General features: G+C 40.1%; 1 protein-coding gene across 2 annotated transcripts; it reads left to right on the top strand.

Moving 5' to 3' along the window:
* Nucleotides 1-553: 553 nt before the first annotated feature.
* On the top strand, nt 554-14,696 carry VBP1 (VHL binding protein 1). Of its 2 annotated transcripts, none has more exons than XM_077826489.1 (6): nt 554-696; nt 6,155-6,279; nt 8,081-8,147; nt 8,637-8,735; nt 12,172-12,314; nt 13,432-14,696. In XM_077826489.1, the coding sequence occupies exons 1-6, from the start codon at nt 604-606 to the stop codon at nt 13,496-13,498; spliced, it is 594 nt and encodes a 197-aa protein (XP_077682615.1). In that variant the 5' UTR covers nt 554-603; the 3' UTR covers nt 13,499-14,696. The 2 variants fall into 2 exon arrangements, with proteins under 2 accessions (XP_077682615.1, XP_077682616.1); XM_077826490.1 differs by lacking the exon at nt 554-696 and adding an exon at nt 4,056-4,798.
* Nucleotides 14,697-20,894: the final 6,198 nt, after the last annotated feature.

The following is a 20,894-nucleotide window of genomic DNA, read 5'->3' as shown; positions in this document are numbered from 1 at the left end:
AGAGTGCAATAATTAAATCACAGAATATCCAGGTTGGAAGGGACCTCAGGAGGTCATCCAGTCCAACCCCCAAATTAGTGGGGAAACACTCTCTCTCTCGCCAGTCTGTCATACATATGAGTTCGGCAACGTAAAGCGAGTTGTTCCAACATTTCGGTGTCCGAGGTGGCTAGGAAGGAGACACAGTCCTGTGCAGGGCTCTGCTCTGTACCATATTTTCCATGGAGGCCGCACAGGCAGGGAGAAAGCCCCTCCCTGGCTGGCAACCCAGCAGTGGGGGAGCAAGGAGACAGCAGGCGGCTGGGATCAAACCGCTCCCCGCGTTCCCTCTGCAGCCCCCTGCAGCGACAGCGCCCCCAACTCCGACTCCTCGCACTCTCCCAGCCCACCGCTGCGCCACGCCCACTAACACGCACCTACCCCGCCCACTCAGCTAAGCCCCACCCCTCTCCGGTCCCACCCTCCCCTGTCAGTCAAAGCGCTGCAGCCAATGGGCGCGAAGGGGAGGTGGGTTTCACGCTGACGCAGTGACGTAGGAATCGTGTGGCGCGGCGGAGGGAGGCCGCGCGGACGCAGGGCACGCAGCGCCGTCGGTTCCCCAAGATGGCGGCGGCCACCAGCGGCGAGATTTGTTGCGGCGAGGCGCCCGCGGGCGGAAAACGGGGCCACCTGGGCATCCCCGAGGCCGTGTTCGTGGTGAGAGCCGCTCCCGGCCCGCTAGGGGGGCAGCGGGCGGCGCCGAGCCGGCGGCGCCGTCGTGAGGGAGATGGGCCCGGGTCCGGTCCTGGCGCTGGGGTCCCGGGGTGGGAAGGCGGCACCTCGCCCATCCCTTCGGCCACGCCCCGGGGTCCCTGCCAGGGCGTGGTTGGCTCTCCCCCCACCTGCGGCTCGGGACGGGGGGTCCTGGGGGTGGCCCGCAGCTCCCCCGGGCTCGCGGGTTCTTTTCCGCTGGGGCGCTGCTGGGCCCCGTTTGCGTGCGGCGGGGGTAGGGGTTGGTGATGAGCAGGGAGGCTGCGCTCGGCGGGGTCGGGAGGGTCGCTCCTGCTGGAGCCGCCCGCTCGGCGCGGGCCTTGGTCAGGGCGCGGGTCCTGCTCCCCCGGCTGCGCTGATAGCGGGCTGGGCTGCTGTGACTCACAACCGCAGTGGTGGGGGGCGCTTTGCGGGGCTGGGAGGTAACCCTCGTGGATGCAGTTCTGGATTCAGCGCTGTCGCAACCTAGGTCGTGTCATCTGTGTGCCCCAGACTCGGATACTGGTGCAGTTTATGGTGGATGTGAGTGTGCGTTTAGGGAGCGGGTCGGTATCCGAAATCTGAGGTTTTCTTTTGTGTAAAGTTCTGTGAGGTCAAACTGAGCAGACTAGAGTCTTGTATCGTACAACTCAGTGATCCCTGGTTAGCCTATTGTCATCTGCATCCAAAGCAACAATACTCGGTGCGAAATGCTCTGTCTTTATCTATCTGAAACCTTGCTTTCCCTTAAGGTGCCTTGATATCTCCAGAGCTCTTCGGGAAAACTGGTGTTGTCCTGTACAGAGAAATTAATTTGACTCTAAGGTGGTGAGCCATCTTTTTTTCCTCTCGGAAAATTAAACAGCATCACGTATCTTTGAAACAAAGTGTGCTTTTTTGCTATATTGAATTTCCTTCAAAAGTCTGAGGGGGGGAAAATAAATCTGCACTATGATCAACTTGCCTTGATGACAGAGTTTAGACTGAAAACTGACATGACCACTGACTATATGTTGTTTAGTCAGTATACTAACGAACTTGTAAAGGCAACCCGGTATTTAAAAAAGGAAAAGTGAATTTGAAAAACCTTACTGGAAGGACTGAATATTGTGTATTGTGATGTTGTTATAGGACATTTTTTAATATTTAAAATCATTTTAGGAAGAAAGAAGTTGCATTAATGGCTCCGAGAAGCATGCTGTCTAGTTTGGTGTCTAGTCTTCAAGAGTGGCCACTACTAAATGTTTCACAGAAAATTGCTAGAATCCCTGTAACGGATATTTATTTACAGAATAATCTACTTATTTGGGAAGCTTCTAGTCAGTTAATACTTGCGACCCAAAGCATGAGGGTTTATATTTATCATAACTTTCCTAGTTCTGTATAATTTTACTATGAATGTCCTTTGTATCCATACAAATGGCTAATCCTTTTTGACGCCTAAGACTGAGTTTGATATTGGCAAAAAGATTCACATGCATTTTATTTTTAAGTTTTAAACTTACCTTTCAAATTAATTGGCTGTCCCCTCATTCTTGTGTTTTGAGAAACTTTGTTTATTAAGAGGAATGCCTGAATGACCTTCTTTACCATTCATTAAATTAAGTCATGTTCCTTCTTATTCACATCCTTTTTAAAGTAAGCAGTGAGCTCTTTTCCATCTCTCCTCATATAGAGCTCTTCCCATGCCTCTAATCATTTTCCTCACCCCTTCGATTTTTTTTTATACATTTTGCAGCATGGGCAGAACTGAACACTGGTCAGGATTTTCAGAGGTGACTTTAGGTGCTCGGTTTGACACTTCTTAAGTGTGACTTGATTTTCAGAAAGTGCTGAGAAGTTGGGTGCACAATCACTCAACAGTTTAAAAATTGTTGGCTGTTATTCAAGAGAAGGTAGTCCATCAACTTGTATAAAGGCAATACAATTTCAGAATTATTTCACGAACTAGTTCTTTCTATAGCTTGAGCATAAGCTTTCGTGAGCTACAGCTCACTTCATCGGATGCATGAGCTGTAGCTCACGAAAGCTTATGCTCAAATAAATTGGTTAGTCTCTAAAGTGCCACAAGTCCTCCTTTTCTTTTTGCCAATACAGACTAACACAGCTGCTACTCTGAAACCTTTCTATAGCTTATCATTTTGGTGTTTTGACTGCTACTGCACGTTGAACAGAAGTTTTTATTGAGCTGTCGGTGATGACCTCTAGATCTCTTCTTGAGTGCTGTAGTTAATTTGAAACCCAGAATGTGTATATATATTTTAAGTTATTTTCCCCCATGTTATTGCCTTGCGTTTTCTAGCAATAAATTTCATTTGCCATTATCTATTCAACTATCTAGCATTTAAGAAGAGACAAGCTTCTGAGATTCACAGAGCTTTTTTCAGACCTAAGGAAGAGCTCCAGGAAGCTCGAAAGCTTGTCCCTTCCACCAACAGAAATTGGTCCAATAAAAAGATATTACCTTGCCTATCTTGTATTTCTTATGTCCTAAACAATGTCATTGGAAAACCTTAAACCATGTTGCTCTTTCTCTTGTCTCCCATTCCAATATTAATGAGAATATTAAACACCCCAGTATGGACCCTTAGGGTATATTTCATTATACAGCTTTTGCTACAATAAAAAGTTACCGTTTATTTTCCACTCTTTGCTTTTAGTCTCTTCCACACATTTTCAAGGGTATTTAGGCTCCTAGAGATGTAGATAAGTGCCTAATGGGATTTTCAAAAGTACCTATGCACCAAACTCCCAATGATTTCATTAGTCACTTTCAAATATATGACAGAACGACCTCTATGCCATGATTACTTAGTTTAGGTTCCTTTAATCCTTACTACTTCTTGGTGAGGGATTTTGTGAAAGACTTCTTGAAAGTCCAAATCCATTATGTTCATCGGCTCTTTCCCCCAATATCTTGTTGCTTCACCAGAGAACTCTAGGAGACTGAAGAATCATGACTTTTTCCTCTACAGAAGCCATGCTGATCTGACTATTATATTATGTGAATTTAGGTGTTTTATAATTCGCATTATTGCCATCAATTCACTTGGCAGTAAAGTAAGGTGCTAACTTAGCAGTAAAGTAAGGTTTGCAATATCCAGGATCATTCTTGCAGCTTGCTAGTGTCTAGTCCTCTGGCACAGTAGCTGATCTTAATGAGAGATTGCATATTTTGTTAGTAACTTTTCCACCTCCTTCTTGAGTTCCTTCAGAACTCCTGAATGAGTGCTATTGATCCTATTGACTAGTTGCTGTATAATTTGTTCAGCTCATTCTCTTTTGACACTTCAGTCTCTGAAAGAGTCTCCTTTTTATTACTTGAAGAGTAGTCAAGGTAGATATTGCTATGTAGTCTCTTAATTCTTTGCTTCTATTTTGATTTCTGGCTTTGTGTACCAGATCAAAAGTAGTGATTAGGTTTTACAAAGATTAAAAAGTTATGTTTCTCAGTGTGGGAAACTGACCTTTTCACATACGCCTACAGAACCGCTCCTACTTACAGTGTCTTGCTACAGTACTTGGAAATTGATATTAACTTGGTACAGAAGGGATCTGGAGATATTTTTTCAAATGAATGAGGTGTCAAGTCTCATTGTATTACAAGTAGTTTTTAATGGTGTTCCATTGGGGGTGCCGTCTTGAGTCTTTCCTGTTTTATGGCTATTCTTATTGTGAATTCTTCTTCTAATGATATATTCTTGAAGTGCCTTGAAATTATTGATGCGTCTGCAGTGTCTGGAAGACCATCTCATGTAGGCAACCAATTCTCTGATGTGTCGGTTGATTGAAAAGTGTTAATGAAGGTGTTGGTGACTTTGTACACTGTTGAGAATGTTGTGTATGAATCCGTGTCTAAAAAGAGATTGATTCAGTATGGAGTATGGCACTCCTGTTCAATAGATATGTTGGTAATGATGATAAATGCACACGCTTTTTGACTTGACTGAATGTATAACACCTCATTGCCAATTAAAAGACCATCAGAGAGCCAAATTGTAACACAGTAGGGGATTGTTTGACAACTGGAAAAACGATGATCATATTTTGTCATCTCCAGAAGGAGAAGGTAAGATGCCTTTAGTGAGCTGCTGAAATTCGCAAGTGAAAGTAAGAGTAAGAACTAGCACAGTTAATGCAGCCCCATGAGTTGGGTGCCACAGCTGGAATCTCTTTGTAAACTATTTACCTGAGAAAGCTGCTTGAAGTCTGTTGTGGGGTTTTGTGAAACAGTTTTACAAGTTGGTCCTAATACACTTTTGCAAGCTGTCTTCCAGAGGCACGAAGGAATTAGTTAAGTTAAGGAATTAGTTAAGGAATTAGTCTGGGAAGATGAAGTTTTTGTGATTATAGATCATGCTTATATGGTGCCTTGCATCCAAAAGGTGCTACATAAATAGAGTCTTTGAAATGCAGTCTCTTGACTCCCAGTCTAGTGTCTTGTCCATGAGACTTTGTAGATTATGTATCAGGAGGCAGCAATGTGAACTCCTACTTCAGATGAAGCTTGGAATTCACGTTTGGTTGTTGGCTCTATGCTGAGAAAGCAGGTTGACTGCACTTGCCTATTTGGGCAAGTGCACAGTGAGTCTCCATAGCCCAAGGGGATTTATGCTGTCAGTGGCATAGTAAACTATAATAAAACCAACCTGCCTATTTAAATAAATATCACTGCAATAAAGCGCCATAAACATACACAGTCTATATTAATGGAATTGTTGGGGTTTTTTTGCATTAGTAAAAAATGGAAGCCTCTAGATATAAAAGAGTAAATTGAGAAAGGGCCTTTTTTTTTGGTCATGTAGCAGGATATATGTATAAACAAACTCTGTCAAACCAATAGCTTGTGAATGAACTGTAATCACATTTCTTTAACATGAATGTCACTACTTTCCTGACAAAATACTCAATAAGAAATCTAAAAGTAGTGGCCCTAGAAAGATTAATTCTTTGTATTGCAAAAGTGCGTAGAAGTCCCAACAAAGATCATGGCCCTTTTGCCCTAGGCACTTTATTTATGTATAGTAAGATGGTCTCTGTCCCAAAGAGCTTACAACTTGAATAGCCAAAGAGTGTGAAAAGGAAGTATGATCTCTATTTTATAGATGGGGAAACTGAAATACAAAGAGGTTAGGTGATACTACACTTTCGAATGGAAAAGAAGATACAATTTCATGTTGCATGTGGCTGAAACTGTAAGGTATATGCACCAACAACTCTAGCATTGTGAAATAGCTTCTGTGTCCACTGGACATGATCTAGGTTCTAGGCAAGCAAAGATCTGAGTGATGTGTCAAGGGAAAATAACGATTGAAGGTATAAAATCACTTTTAGTGCAAAATAACTTTTGTCTACCTAATCTTTCTGATCACATAATTAGATCTTGGGTTTCTGTAAAATTCTTAATTTTATCTTTTTCTTAAAGGAGGATGTAGATTCTTTTATGAAACAGCCTGGAAATGAAACTGCAGATGTAGTGCTTAAGAAGCTGGATGAACAATATCAGAAATATAAATTTATGGAACTTAACCTTGCTCAGAAGAAAAGGAGGTGAGTTAAATTTTTTTTTCAAAGTTTTGAAATTGAAAATAAGACTTCAAAAAAAGGTTATATTTTGTTTAGTATTTCCAACTGCCTTAAGAAGTGACAGGAAGTATTAGCAGTGCCAATAATGCAATAAATTTAGAAAGGTGCAACTCCACGTTTTTTTTCCCCACAGACTGATCAGCAGTGTCAGTAAGCCTGAGCTTATAGCTTGATAGACTTTAAGGCCAGAAATGACTACTGTGATTGTCTAGTCTGACCGCCTGTATAACACAGGTCATAAAATTTCACCAAGGCACTTTTACACCAAGCTAGTAACTTTTGTTTACTTTTTATTTTTATATAAAATATAAACACATAATAAAACAAAACATATATAAATATAGGCTCAAGATAGAAATAGCATAAATATAACAAAATTTAACATTCATTGTTTGCAAAACCTGGAAAAAGCAAAGAAAAAACCCCAAACCTGCAGAGGTCATGCCAGGCATCAGTTATTAAAGTCACTAAATAGATAAGTGAGAACATAACCTACAAGTGTTGGGACTAGCATATACTAAACTGCAAAAGTATGCAATAGTTTCATGTATGATCAGACATCCTCAATTTTTCCAAGTGTTTCTATTACAGTCATTTTTTCCATTAATACAATAGTAGAGTGTTCCCTATACCAGTCTGTATATGAGGGAGGAATTGCAGATTTCCCATTTTTTCAAAATAAGTCTTGTGGCCACTAAAATAGTTACTGCAGTCCATTTCTTAATGTTAACTGGTAGTACCAACTCATCCAGCACCCTTAAAATTCATAAGCTTGGAGAAAGAAAGAGAGCATCACTTTGTTTTTGAGAGCGCACTGACTATGGTGTTTCAGAACACATGCATTTTTTGACAGGTATAGAGAATGTGTGAAAACCCATAACTTCTGCTTTAGCAAGTTATCTTTTTAGAAAGACATCAAGTCTTGATTTAAATACTTTCACAACTTTTTGGTGTTACTAAAATGAAATAAGATGCCCTAGGATCTGGGAACTGCATTGTGGCAGCTTGCCTGCTTGGCTGCCCAGTTGCTTGTGAACCTAAAGAGTTGACTGAAATTGAAATGATTGTCAGATCCACTGCTCCCTACCACTGAATAGCACTGTGAACTGACCAGGCTTTATTAATTTTACTCAGCTGCTACTTTTGGAGAAAGCTGTGAGCAATAACAGAGGCAGAAACTGGGGCTTGCTTTTATTGAGGGGGATCCTTATCTATGAATAACTCCACTGCCTGCCTTTGCAGCCAACCTGGCAAGCTGCTGTGGAGTCTGGGTTGCCAAAGAGATGGAGGCACGAGTGGGGGAGCTGGCAGTAAACCAAGCAAGTTTCTATTAAAGGATTTGCCTAAATTGCCACATTCCCGCAGAACTTTTCAATTTTGATTAATCAGCATTTTCTGATGAATGTTCCATGAGAATTTCTGACCAGCTCTAATTTTAATTCTTCGCTCAGAGTAACATGCTTGTTCCATCAGAATTTGCCTTGTATTCATTGTATTGATTAGAATGTTGGAACATGCCAGGTACATCCAGCCTCCCTAGTTAAGTGTACTTGCTAGATATCTTATATATTTAGAAGTGAAGTATTTGTGTTAAATTCTAGGCCTAATTATGACTTTAACAGCTGATTCAAATGAATAGAGAAGGTCTGTAGAACTTGAGTTTCTAAAATTAAAAAGAAAAGGTTGGATTATATAATAGCTAATTGTTTGGGGAATCTTATCTGTATGTGCAAAATACTAAATTATGATTCTTGTTAATTCACAGGCTAAAAAGTCAGATTCCTGAAATTAAACAGACATTAGACATTTTAAAATATATGCAGAAGAAAAAGGTAAACTATTTTGATTATTTAATGGGGTATGAATAAATAAAGCTAACAGCTTTTCCATACTAGCAGAAAACATTTCAATAAATGTTTTGGAGAGCATACATAATTCACTTCTATAAGTTACAGTGGAATTATTCTTAAGGCATATAACTTTATTTACTAGCTTTCAGAAAGTTAACATTCCCGCTGTAAACTTCACTTTTAATAGCTGCAAATGATGCACTAAGCTTGGGCTCCATGGACTGTTAGTCTTTGTAGCCATTTCTAATTTGTGTATAAAATCACCACCTTATAACACGCTGTCCTCAAATTTGGGGTTTTAACTTCTATTTTGAAGTAAAAGTTTACAGTAGACCCCCGAAAGTTTAATAGTCACATATTACTTTAAAAAAAAAAAAAGCTGAAAAGTGTGTTCTTTACTCTAGTTTCTGTATGCTGTCTTAACCATTTGCAATGCAAGTAGCAACTTCAAGTTCTGTGATCTATCTTAAGGAATCCACAAACCCAATGGAGACCAGATTTTTATTGGCAGATAACCTCTACTGTAAAGCATCAGTTCCTCCTACGGATAAAGTCTGTTTGTGGTTGGGGGTAAGTAACTACAGAATGCCTCTAAAATATTTTTAAATAATTGTTTATCTCTACCACTCAGAAGGACAAAATTCTGTGCAATCATTGAGTTTAATGGAATTGTATGAAGTATAAGGAAAGTTAAGTACCTGGTGTAATTTCTAAAAGTATAATTATGGTCAAAACTAGAAAAACAGCACATTTAGGTGATCAAGTAATTGGTCCCTACTCCAGCCTCCAGTGGGAGTTCAGTGCAAAAAGGTCTTCATGGAATAGTAGGTACTAGATTCTGGACAAGTAACTTGCATAACTATAGTCTTAATTTACAAGACACCACAAGGCTAAGAAAATGCTGTAAAATTTTTAGTGCAATAATTTATGCAGTTATACGCTGAAGGGAGACACTGTGGTGTTTGTTTTTGAAAAGCAGTGTCTTTGTTTCTTTTCCCATCTCTTCCATTTCTAACTTATGCCTTACCACTTGTAAGCTCTTTGGAGTATGGACAGGTTTTTTGTTCTGTGTTTATACAGCATCTAGCTCAATGGGGTTTTGGTTCATGACTGGGGCTCATAGTCACTATGGTAATACAAATTAATACTGCAGTAATAGACATTTTAAAAATATCTGAGAGAACCCTTTAGATTCAACTTTGGGTCTGAAAATCAAGCTGTATTCTTTTTGGCTTTTGCATCAGTAATTAAGATTCTTCAGCTACCCCTGTGCAGCCCCATTGTCTTTGACTTGGCACAGCTTAGCTAAGTTCCAGGTGGAGGGCCGACTGGTATGTCAAAGCACAAACCAGAACAGACTCCAACTCTCTCTCCTCCCTAGCTGTTGGCTCTGCAGGGGTAACGGGAGTCCCAAGTAGTGACACACTTTTTCGAGAGGTAAAGTCAAATGGGCTAAAACTGTTAAGGAAGAAGCTGGCATTTTTATATGGTGACTTTTTCTAACCATAATTGTACATTTTCAGTTTGCTTTTTCTTACTTTATGTATAATGACCAACAACTGTCAATAAATTCGGAGCTGTGAATATTTATCTCGCAATCTTGTTGATTATGTTTGCAGCAGAACATGATGTAGCTAGTCTGCAGTTTACATTGACTCTGCTGCTTGCAACAATAAAAACTGCTTTGTCTGTGAAGTAAACCTTACAGGGCAATTTCAACATGTTAGGGACTTAATTTAATCTGTTTTATTTAACGCTCACACTTTTTTCTGATGAGCCATAAATTCCAATCTGGCTTTTCTTTAAGATTAAATTAATCAGAATGATTGATTATAGGTATTTCATTATTGCACTGTGGTTCAGAATACCACTCCACCACTGCCTTGAAGGCACATGCCCAGTAAAACAGTTTGTTTTGACAATTAGGTCTGTTAATATTTTTCTATTTGTCTTCTGTATGTTTAGCCATATATAGCCTCTTACTACCCTATTCACGAAGTATCTACATTGTATTTCAAATGAGGAAAGGATTTGTCTTGTATCTTACATATTTATAGGGCACTTATCAACTTTGTATCTAAGCCCAGATAACGGGTTGGCTGGGTCAAAGGTTTTAAACAAAAGAGACCTCTAAGTACTTAAGCGGTATCAAGCAGGGATATTCTGTGTTCATACCTTTCCTTAACTGCAAAGATAACTAACTTACTAATGTTTATTTTGAGACCACTAAGTCCCTGAACTCCCCATGCCAGAGCTGAGTCTCTTGGTTAGGACAAAAACATGGTCTGCACACAGAGCTATATGATGCTCTCTTACTCAAGTTATCTGCACAAAGGCACTCTTAGTATGGAATAAGAGTGTCCACGGGGGCAGTTAGTGCACACTAGCTATTTTAGGCTTTATCCTTATGAAGACAAGCACTTAGTGAGGGCTTGAAGTACGGAAGTTTTGGAAACGTTTAGAACTTCATTCCAACCTGAGCATCCTTTATTAAATGTCAGCTTTTCTGAAGGATTTCTCCCTGGTCCCCATCAGTGTAAGAGCCTGCCTGCAGAATTCATATAGCTTTGGCTCCATGAAAGCTGTTGCGGGCTTTTGGGTGTGGTGTATTCACATTCATTTACAACTGTCAAAATATGGGGCCAGTGGCTTTTTTGCATTGAATATTTGTTGCCATTAACTTGTATTCACACAAAAATAAACCTGCCACAAAAAATTAGTCATGCTAACAATGCATTTTATGACAGGTTTTATGCAGTTTGTGGGCATGTCTTGACCTTACTGCCTCCTCATGGCTTACAGCATATATTGGTTTGTATTGGGCTGTGTATGCTCTATTTCTAATTGCTTTCATGAAAAGTTAAGGCTTTCTTTGTCAAGGAAAAAATAATTACTAATATAGTGCATCCTCGGTCTCATGGAGGCTACCTGTAGGAGTTCTTATTCCAGAGTCATAAGAAGTAACATACACTGATCCAAACCAATGCTGACATGTTTTTCTGTGGAATGTTTGCTCAATGTTGGTGGTTCCTTTTTTTGCCCCATAATCCTTCAAGAATGTATGTTAATGTTGTCTTCCACTATTAAGTGCCAACCTGCCATTTATGCCTTTGAAAATCACTCCCAGAACTAATTTAATAGTCTGGAAGATAGAAGAGCTCTGTTATATCTCTAACTCTGATTCTGTGAAATTCCACTGAATGACAATGCACTTGACGACTGATGCTAGTTGCTACATAGATGTGAAATTGTAAGCACCGATCTCCAAATAAAGAAAATAATGTTGACAAACTGTATATAACTCTTACTCAGTACTCACAAAGGACAAAACTTCTCTGGGGTCTTCAGCACTTTCACTTGACATTGTTGGTCTTTCGACATGGGAACTCATGCACCGAGAGAACAACTTATTAGTGATAAGATCTGCCATGTATATGTCAAAAAAGAATTTTGTCCTAAATTGCATCAGATGGTTTTGTTGATTTGTTGTTGGGGATACTAGGGTAAGAGCATTCTGCTGTTGCATCTGGATGTTTCCAGAAGACTTTATTAAAAGTAGTATATTTTTAACATTTTAAAGATATTTTGGAGAAACACTTGCTGAGGGAGCCCTCTTCCATTTTGAAAAGAAATGTTAGAATTGTGTTAATTAAAATGTATGTAATTCTGAAAACACTAAAGTCTTGCTTTTGTTTTTGACTGCTGTCCACAAATGCAGCAAGCATCCATTTGTTGCTTAAAATGACATGGGGAGAAATATTTGCAAGCCTTTTGTGGGTTTTACTTAAATACTGAGGTGATAAAGGCCACACATAGGTCCCTGCATTGCACTTCCTTTTTGTTTACATAGCTAGCTTCGGTGTATATCTGTGAGTGTCTGTCTACGTAGTAGGTTAGAATCAGTCTGAAACGTTTGTAACATTCCCCTTGGAAAGAGTTAATGTTTTCCTTAAGATGCTCAACCTAGAGTAAAAGCTATATTAAAATTAAATATCTTTTCTTTTAGGCCAATGTGATGCTTGAATATGATATTGATGAAGCCCAGGCTCTGTTAGAAAAGAATTTGTCTACAGCCACAAGAAATCTTGAGTCTCTAGAGGAAGACCTGGATTTTCTTAGAGATCAGTTCACCACCACAGAAGTTAATATCCTTTTGGAGGAAAAAAAAAACTTTTAATTTAAACACTGGTACAAATTTTTCTCACCTTTCCACAGATAAATATATTTTTAGAAAGAGAAATGCATTATTCAGCTCTGTTTATTTGCTTTCCCTAACCAGAGTAGTGGATGGAGGATTAGCAAGTAGCTGTCTTGAATGGTAACGGTGGACTTTGTGTCTCAAATTCTGAGCAAGGGAAGGGACAGTTTAATGTAACACAGCTAGTCCCTGTTGGAATTCCATCTCTTAACAGACAGAGCTGGAAAATGGGCTACGAATGCAACTTGTTGTGATGGGCACTGCAGTTCTAAGTGGGTAACTTGAGGACATAGACTAGTACTTAGAGTTGGTAGCCAATTGGATTTATTGACGCTTCAGAGCAAAATGGTTCCTTGGCACGACTCTGGATAGTACACAAGTGGTGTTCTTTGTGTTCTCCACCAGCAGAATACCTAATTCAGCTGCCACCTTGATGCTCTTGTGAGCAAGAAAGCCAGTGCTGGAACCATGTTAACGAACCTTTCTGGGGAGTCTTGATAGTATCACATTCATTTTGCATTATGTTTTTGGATTGTCTGCTTCAAACCTGCCTTTAGCAATGAGCACAGATTATTTACCTAGTTGAAGACTGATACTTTAGCTATTTATTAGTACTGGAGGGGAGCTATTAGGGTTTCAAATGTTGCCAATGTTAAAGGACATTCAGTGCTGAATAAAGTCATGAATGGCTGAAATAGGTAAACGTTGCAACCAAAAAGGGATAAGTTGTAACTGGAAGCAGTTTTAGCTTTGGCACATAGGAGTGGAAGTAAATATGAAGGGAGAAATGTATGTGCAAAAAATATGTAATTGTTAGCATGTAGATCCTCTGAACAGGGGAGTGACCATGAGTAGTGACCATGTATAGCTGCCCTGTCAGTTGTCACAATTTCCACAGCATCAAGGTTCTGCACTACAGTCAACTGTTCTGTTAATCGGTTTCTATATTGTCTGTCATGCGTCAGTGAAACAAGCAAGATTAACTTGGATTGAACATACATGGGTGGTTCTGCAATTAGTTATCTCTTTTTGCATTATAGCAGCTTCCTTAACTATACCCTCAGATATGGCTAGAGTTTATAATTGGGACGTAAAGAGAAGAAACAAGGATGACCCTTCCAAAAACAAAGCATAGTTCTAACAATTTTAAATGTGCTTACGATTTCCAAATACTTTTATTTTAAACACCCCCAAAATTCATCCTTAAGGGACTGAGTTAAGTTAATCATTTCGATAAATGATAAAATATATAAAATCAGTAATAATGGTGAGCGCCATTTTATTTATTTGTAAACTCACAATTTGGTTTCATGCATGCTTCATGAAATTATGAATTATTTGAAAGGAAACCACATGATCCAACAAGGGACATAGCATTTTTGACCAGTTCAATCTGTTTGTCATAAGTAAATTCTTTACCTGAAGGTTTGTCTAAAAATGTGAGGTGCATGTATGAAATTGAGTTTAGGACATTTTATAAGGTTATTGTAATGTAAGGGTTTACTTGTTTCATGTTTGCTGATGTGTTGTATACACTTGATGAGGTTAAAAATAACTTGAGGGTGGGGAAGACATGTGGCTGATATTTTAGCAAACAGAGAAAATACAGTGAAATCCTGGGTTTTGTTTCTTAGTCAACTACTGCTTTGGCAACATCAACCTATAAGCATTCCCAGAGATCCACTTTGGATAAACTTGATTTTAATCACGTTTGGGTTAGCCAACTGATAGCTACTGAATTTTCTGCACTTTACATACAACAGTTCATGATCTGTCTTCAGACGAGAACAATTCATGGATTTCATTCAATAAACAGCACAAGCTATGTCAAGACTGCACATCGTCTCACCCCAGGCCCCGTTCACATACACGCACACTGTTTATCTTTGCAAATATATAGAACTAGGACTTCAAAATGCTAATATCCTATAATACAAGAAAATCCCCACTTACAGCCCTGAGACAAGATGACTAGTTCAAATGTCTTAACACTTTTGCAAAGCCTCCTAGGTGAAACCTGTATTAAATATGGACGGTCTGTTTGAGCACAGCTTCTGTTGTAAACAGGCTGAATATTTTTTTCAGTTATAATGAAGCCTCACAAGATTGTTGCCTTTACCTCTGCAGTTTCCTCCTAAAACAAAATGCACACATGGTGGTGAAATTAGTGGTTAGTATTTACACTGCTGAGTGACTGGTAATACAGGTTTTGCTAGAAAATAAATGCAAATGTTAACTGTTCTATCTTCATGTAATAAACAATATACCTGTAAAGTTTTTGTACTTTTATTTCATGATATTAAAATAGTGAAACTAAACACTTGTGGCAAACATCTCTTCTGTGAATCTTTCTTTTTCAGTGTAAGATTACAAGTCTTGCACCTAAACTCGTATAACTCTTCAGTCCCTTGGAGGGGGAAGAGAAACTTGGGTGAAGCAACAGGTAAAGAAATTGGCTAGACTGAAGAGGGGAGAGATGTGTCATAGAATCATAGAATACCAGGATTGGAAGGGACCTCAGGAGGTCATCTAGTCCAACCCCCTGCTCAAAACAGGACCAATCCCCAATTTTGTGCCCCAGATCCCTAGATGGCCCTCTCAAGGATTGAACTCACAACCCTGGGTTTAGCAGGCCAATGCTCAAACCACTGAGCTATCCCTCCCCCCAACAGGAGGAGGTTACTTGTAGCCCCGAGGAGACACTTCCATGGTGGGAAGCAGGATTTGAGGACTGAATATGTAGAAGGGATAGGTATTAATGTTAGAGGCCCCAGCTACAATTTGGCAGTCTCCTGATTGGGAGTAGTCCAAGCTAATTCCATGATCTCAAGTTTGAGAGCTGGGGAGACAGATTAGGAGAAGCAAGTGAAGAGTTCAGTGTTTATCACATTTCAACAAATCAGTGGACCATCCACAAGGAGATGAGGATAGGCAAGTAGACTGCAATCTTAACAAAGAAGTGACACTCTCTAGGTCACTGATAAGAGATCCTACTTTCTTACTAAAAGAGCACAAAAGTTAAATATATATACCCAGGGTTTCCAGTGAGAGTCTGATTTAAATTATCTACTAGTTCCTAACCTTTCTGAGATCAAGACCCATATTTATGATCTGTACCTGGGCATGCCATAGCTATTGCAGTTGTTGCATCTTACCTGTTTCTTGTCCTTTTTTTCTTTTCTCTGTACCTGATGTTTTTTGCTTCACCTCAGCTGACTTCCTTCTGTACTGTAAAGGAAGCAGTTTCTCATTTCTCTTCCAGCTCCCTCCTAATTCTCTCCACTCCTTCCCTTTCTTCAGTTAACCTTTGGCTCTCGTTTCTCCCTTGGTGTTCCTCTTCCCCCCAGCTTCCTCTGTCATGCTTGGCCCATCATGTTGGCTGATATTTGTCCCCAGAATGCAGGCTTCTCTGCTGACTGCTAATTAACTTTCTCCAGTGCTCCCAGCTTCAGGCTGCTGATAAGCTGAGTAGCCGGAGTGTGGCTCTAGAACAATCCGCAGAGGACCAGAGTTGGGAGCAAACTGCCTCTGATGGAGAGAAGCAGCCCATGCCCTGGGGGCAGGAAGTTGCTGATTAGCTTGCTGTCTAGGCCAGGGGCAGCAGTTTCTTGGCTTGGGTTCAAAAGCTGGCAGTCAAACCGGGAGTACTGGTGGCTATTCTGCTTAGCATTTCTCCCTTGTACTTACCAGGGAGATCCGTATCAGCGGTGGCACTGGGACAGGGACACAGTAGCAAGGATTTTGTGGTGGTCTGCACTACCTATGTGATCCTGGAGAAGAGCACGTGATGCCAAATGGTGCAGACAGCTTAGGTGCCACTGCCCTCACTCTGCTTCCTGACTCCAACCTCCTAGTAAGTGACTGCCTCTTCAGGGGCTGGGAGCCGGGGGAAGGAATCTTGTGGTTTACCCACCCTCCTTGACTCTCTCCCCAGATGGATTTTATATACATGTCCATTCAGAACTACCCTCCTAGCGTGACTTGTGAACGCTTGTGCCAGGCTGGTCCCCTACAAGCCATCTCCCAAGAATTACCTGCAGGAATTTGGTGCACAGCATTTGCAGACTATGTCTGTTGGGGCATGGTGATCTAATTAGCAGAGATGGGGCAAAATTCATTGGATAAACTGCTAGGAATTAGAGGTTTCAGAGTAACAGCCGTGTTAGTCTGTATTCGCAAAAAGAAAAGGAGTCCTTGTGCCACAAGGACTCCTTTTCTTTTTGCTAGGAATTAGTTGCCTACCTCTAGCTTTAAGAAGCTAAGAGATGCAAGAGAGGAAGTGAGTACGCAGAGTGGGAGTGTGTTGGCCATTGGAATGGGGTAATTATCGCTAATGGGATTAGGAAGCTTCTGCTGTTTGTTCTGCTTTCCTAGCCCCATTGCCCCCAGTCACTGCCAGCTGCAGCATGCTCAGGCTTGGCTCATCTCTCTGTGCCAGACTGTTTGCTCCTTCTCTATGCTGAATGCAGCAGTAGACAAGAAAGGGGTTAGTGGATTCTTGCTTAAGCTGGCAGCCATAGGTAGTGGAACGGCCCAAAAGATGAGAAGGAATCACATGATGTTTCTGGTGAAGTGAGGGGCAACTGCAGGCCCATGCAGTTTTCCACTGTTCTGCCCCAGCATCCTCTCCCACACAGTGGATTAGTATGAGTCTCACATCGGGAATTTCTGCCTCTTGTAAAGCTGCTCTCTTTTTGGATGGCTTCAAGGCAGTGATTGCACTTCTCCACCATGCCCAGTAAAAAGTCAAGCTAAACATTTACAAGCCAGCAAACCTATTATTAGCTAGTGCTTTGGAGTAGAGAGGGATCAGCAATAAAACCCAAACAGTATCCCCACCGGTTGCACCTAACACACAATCCTGAGAATTTGTTTTAAGCATAAGGAGCAAGCAGAGCCATTCTGTTCATGGTGCAAGCAGTGGGGGCCACCCTGAAAAGAGATTGAAACCTTTACGTAAACTTATAAAATGTCTCTCCACTAAACATAGACCTGCTAAGGGGTTTCTGAACTGCTCCCCATTCCAGGCTAACTGGTCTCTGAACGGTGGAATATATCCTTATGCATACAGCCTACAGACAATGATAACGTTGCTCTGTTTTTTGTTTTTAAACTGTTCTTTAGGATTTGATTGCAAATCCTAGATATTAAATAATGGTGCTTTGAAGGAAAATACCTACAGATGGTCTAACACTGCAGATTCTGGCTATTTAGTCTCATTCTTATATTTATAGTCAAGTTTTCTTTGCTTTATATGGGGACAAATCAGCAGCTGGTAGAATGTGTTCTAGCTTCACTGAAGTCAGGGGAGCTAGGACAAGTTACACCAGCTGAGGACCTGGCATATGGTGCTTTAATATTGTGGATAACTACTGTAACTGTCACTGGCTGTGAACCAATGAATTATAAAAACCCAATGGATTTTTTTTAATAAATCCTGTAGAGCTGTATTGACTTTTGATAGACCCCTATGGACTTTTTTTTCCACAAGGACAATGAGCGCATCTTAAATATTGGCTACCGAAAGACACATTGTTAAGAGAAAATGCATGGTAGATTTGTTGTAAACAGAGTGCATGTTGTTTATTATTTTGTATTGGATTTTCAGTCCTGGTTGCCGTGTAGAAGTACGGAGTTACTAGATGGCTTACTGATGAAGAATGGGAGTGCGGGGGAAGGAAAAAAACACAAGTTTTTCTTTACAAGATTTGAATTTCACATAATCACATTAACAATTTTGCTAAATACAAGCATGTTTCATTCACATACAGCTAAATACAGCGAGGGTTTTTTTTCCACATTTCATTACAGTGCATAACAGAAAGCAAGGAAAAGTGTACAGTATACTTTATTCTGGAGGTTCTGCGAAATTCCAGTCCAACATGCAGATTGTTTTAAATCTGTGACCTGTGCCACAAAAAGTTTTTGTTTTCCTTTGTCCTAGAGTAAAAACTCCTGGATGTTTTTTTTGAATGATACCACCATCTGATTTCTCTAATGCCTCTTGCAGTAGTCAAAGCACTAAAACCAGTTGTTAGAAAAGAATGTTTATCAAAGCCTATAAGGTTTTTCATTTCAGAAAAAGAAAAAACAGCCCAGACTTGTACACATGACTGTATTACGTTGTCTATTGTTTTTATAAGCTGCCTAGAAAATGCAAGGAATTAGAAAACAGGTGAACACAATGCTCTTTTATTCAATATTAACCATTTCCTTTTGTTTCTTTATTTTTAAGTAGTTAGTTTCAGATAGCACAGATTTTTGTCCTCAGACTGTACCTTTTTTGAACTATACTTACAATACAAATTCAAGGCTTACTCAAAGCCTGGACAAGCTTTTTTATGACTTTTCTAAATTTTATATTTAAATACTAAAAACCCAACCCCACTTACCGAAATGTAGATTTTTTTTATCATTTAAAAAAAAAAAGAAAAGGAAATGCAGTGAAAAGCTCAATCATTTTCCCCATTAGTGAGATCCTGCTATGCTGGCTCATGAGACTTTGATACAGGAAACATGATAGGCCCCAAAAGTTTTACTTCCTTCGATGTTCACAGAGTATTACTTGATTAAACCAAAGTCTCTATATTTAAGACAGATTGTTGTTTAAACTAGAAAATCTGAGACCACTTTAGAGCTGACTCTGCCTTGAAAGGCTAAAATGGTAGCTTGGCATATTTTCCATTCAGTAAATAAAGGTACATAAATACATTGGACCCGTTGAAATATGTCTGCTCTTGTTCGTGCATGTGAGAGCCTGACCACTCTGGGTAAATGCTGTATGTGCCTCACCATGCTCCACCAATGCCCCTCAGTTCTCGCTGACATCAGTGCAAGCTGAGGAGGGGATAGCCTGCAATACCCATGTTGTTGTAGGTCTCTCCTGAGCCAAGACTCCCAATCATGCCAAACTGGACCATTCAAGAAAGAGGTTTTGTAATGCACGCTGCAGACTGAGGGCCAGATCTACCTTCTCTTGAAATCATTGGAAAGGCTTCCATGGACTTCAGTGGAAGTTGAATGGGGGTCTTAGAGTTAGGTCAGCAAACTGAGTACAGTTATGACCTAATCAAGATTGACCATTGGTATTCAGAAGTAAAAGGCTGTATCATTTCCCGCAGCCAACCCCCATTTCAATATCCTCTAGATCTACGTTCGCTGCCTATGAATTCACAGTGGCATACCATGTTGGCTCTCACCTGCTGAGCTCAAGGATTGCAAATGTTACTAGAAAATTTAAAGGTAAAATATTATTCATTTTAATTTGTTTACAGCTTTTATACTTAAGCAGTGGTCTTGTTATTTTTATTATACTATTGGGCTCAAATGGTACAAACTACAAGAACGGATCTGAAGAGAGACAGATTCAACTTGTCAGAAATCATACTCTTATGGAACATGGTACCTTTAGAGGAGCAATTAGAAGTACTTTATTCTTGTCTACCTGGAGGCCTGTATTCAAATGCTGGATCTCTTATGTGGTTTGCCTAATCCCTCATAACCAAATTAACAGTTTGGCTTGTAAAACTCACAAACTTGAATAAATGTCACTTTACGTTTTGCTAACATGTTGATCCTCCTCGGCACAATGCAGGCGCATTGTTACCCTTCTGCATTCCAAAAGCTTTAGTTAATACAGTACTTACACGAAGCAAAGCTGAAATGGTAGATGGTGTTCCCAGAAAACAGACACTTAATTATAGCCTTTTAAAGTCAGCTACCTGCCCAGTGTAGGCCCCATCTTGGGTAGAATATAAATAAAACAAAGAGAAGACTTTTTCTCCTATGCTTTTCTCTTCTTCCCTTTTCACCCTCTCAGACACTTTAGCTCTATAACCCTCCTTCCACTTCCTATTTCTCTTCTTCCCCAGATGCCAGTAAAGAAAGCAACACAATAAGAGCAGAGACTGCTGCCCCTAGCCCCTGCTTTCAGTACTGGACCCAGCTCTTTCCCTTGTTCTTTAAAAGAAAACTCCACCTTCAGGGATGTATGATGCTCTTGCTTTAAATCTTTTTAGTTTTCTTTTGTTCTTTCCTTTTTTCCTAAGGAGCAATGTAAGTTTACACTGAAATGCTGCCAACATCACCCTACTTCTGACAGTAAGACAGAAATATCTGCATTCCCCACCTGGCTGCTAATCACTGGTTACCTTGACCCAGCTGTGAGATACTGGATGTGAGGATACACTTAGGAAGCTTTATACTCATGATCTGTTAATTATATTGGAAATCCATATAGTCGAGGTACTTCTACTAAAATCATGGAGAGAGATAAGTATTTATAAAGTCATCTGATAATTATAATTGGAGCTCTCATGCTGGACTTAGCCCTTAGTCTCAGCTAGGCAGGGCAAGGAAAACACCCCTCTTTAGGGGGATGGTGATGGTTAAGTTTTAGTTATCAATAAAATAACCCTTATTTTCCTGTTAAAGTACCATACTATAGTCTTAGTCTATGTTTTAACGAGGTACAAGAACATGAAGCCCCAAAAGTGTGCGTGCCATATCTGTAAAATATATTTCTTTTGAGT

The sequence above is a fragment of the Eretmochelys imbricata genome, chromosome 9, assembly GCF_965152235.1.
Source record: "Eretmochelys imbricata isolate rEreImb1 chromosome 9, rEreImb1.hap1, whole genome shotgun sequence".
Taxonomy (NCBI): domain Eukaryota; kingdom Metazoa; phylum Chordata; order Testudines; family Cheloniidae; genus Eretmochelys; species Eretmochelys imbricata.
The sequence above is the reverse complement of the archived record's forward strand: the minus strand, read 5'-3'. Positions and strand labels throughout refer to the sequence as shown.

Excerpts from the sequence above, each read along its gene's own strand:
- VBP1 (XM_077826489.1), top strand. The coding sequence starts at position 604 with ATGGCGGCGGCCACCAGCGGCGAGATTTGTTGCGGCGAGGCGCCCGCG. Across the intron at positions 697-6,154 it reads TCCCCGAGGCCGTGTTCGTG|GAGGATGTAGATTCTTTTAT; the intron begins GTGAGAGCCGCT and ends TTTTTCTTAAAG. Across the intron at positions 12,315-13,431 it reads ACCACCACAGAAGTTAATAT|GGCTAGAGTTTATAATTGGG; the intron begins CCTTTTGGAGGA and ends ACCCTCAGATAT.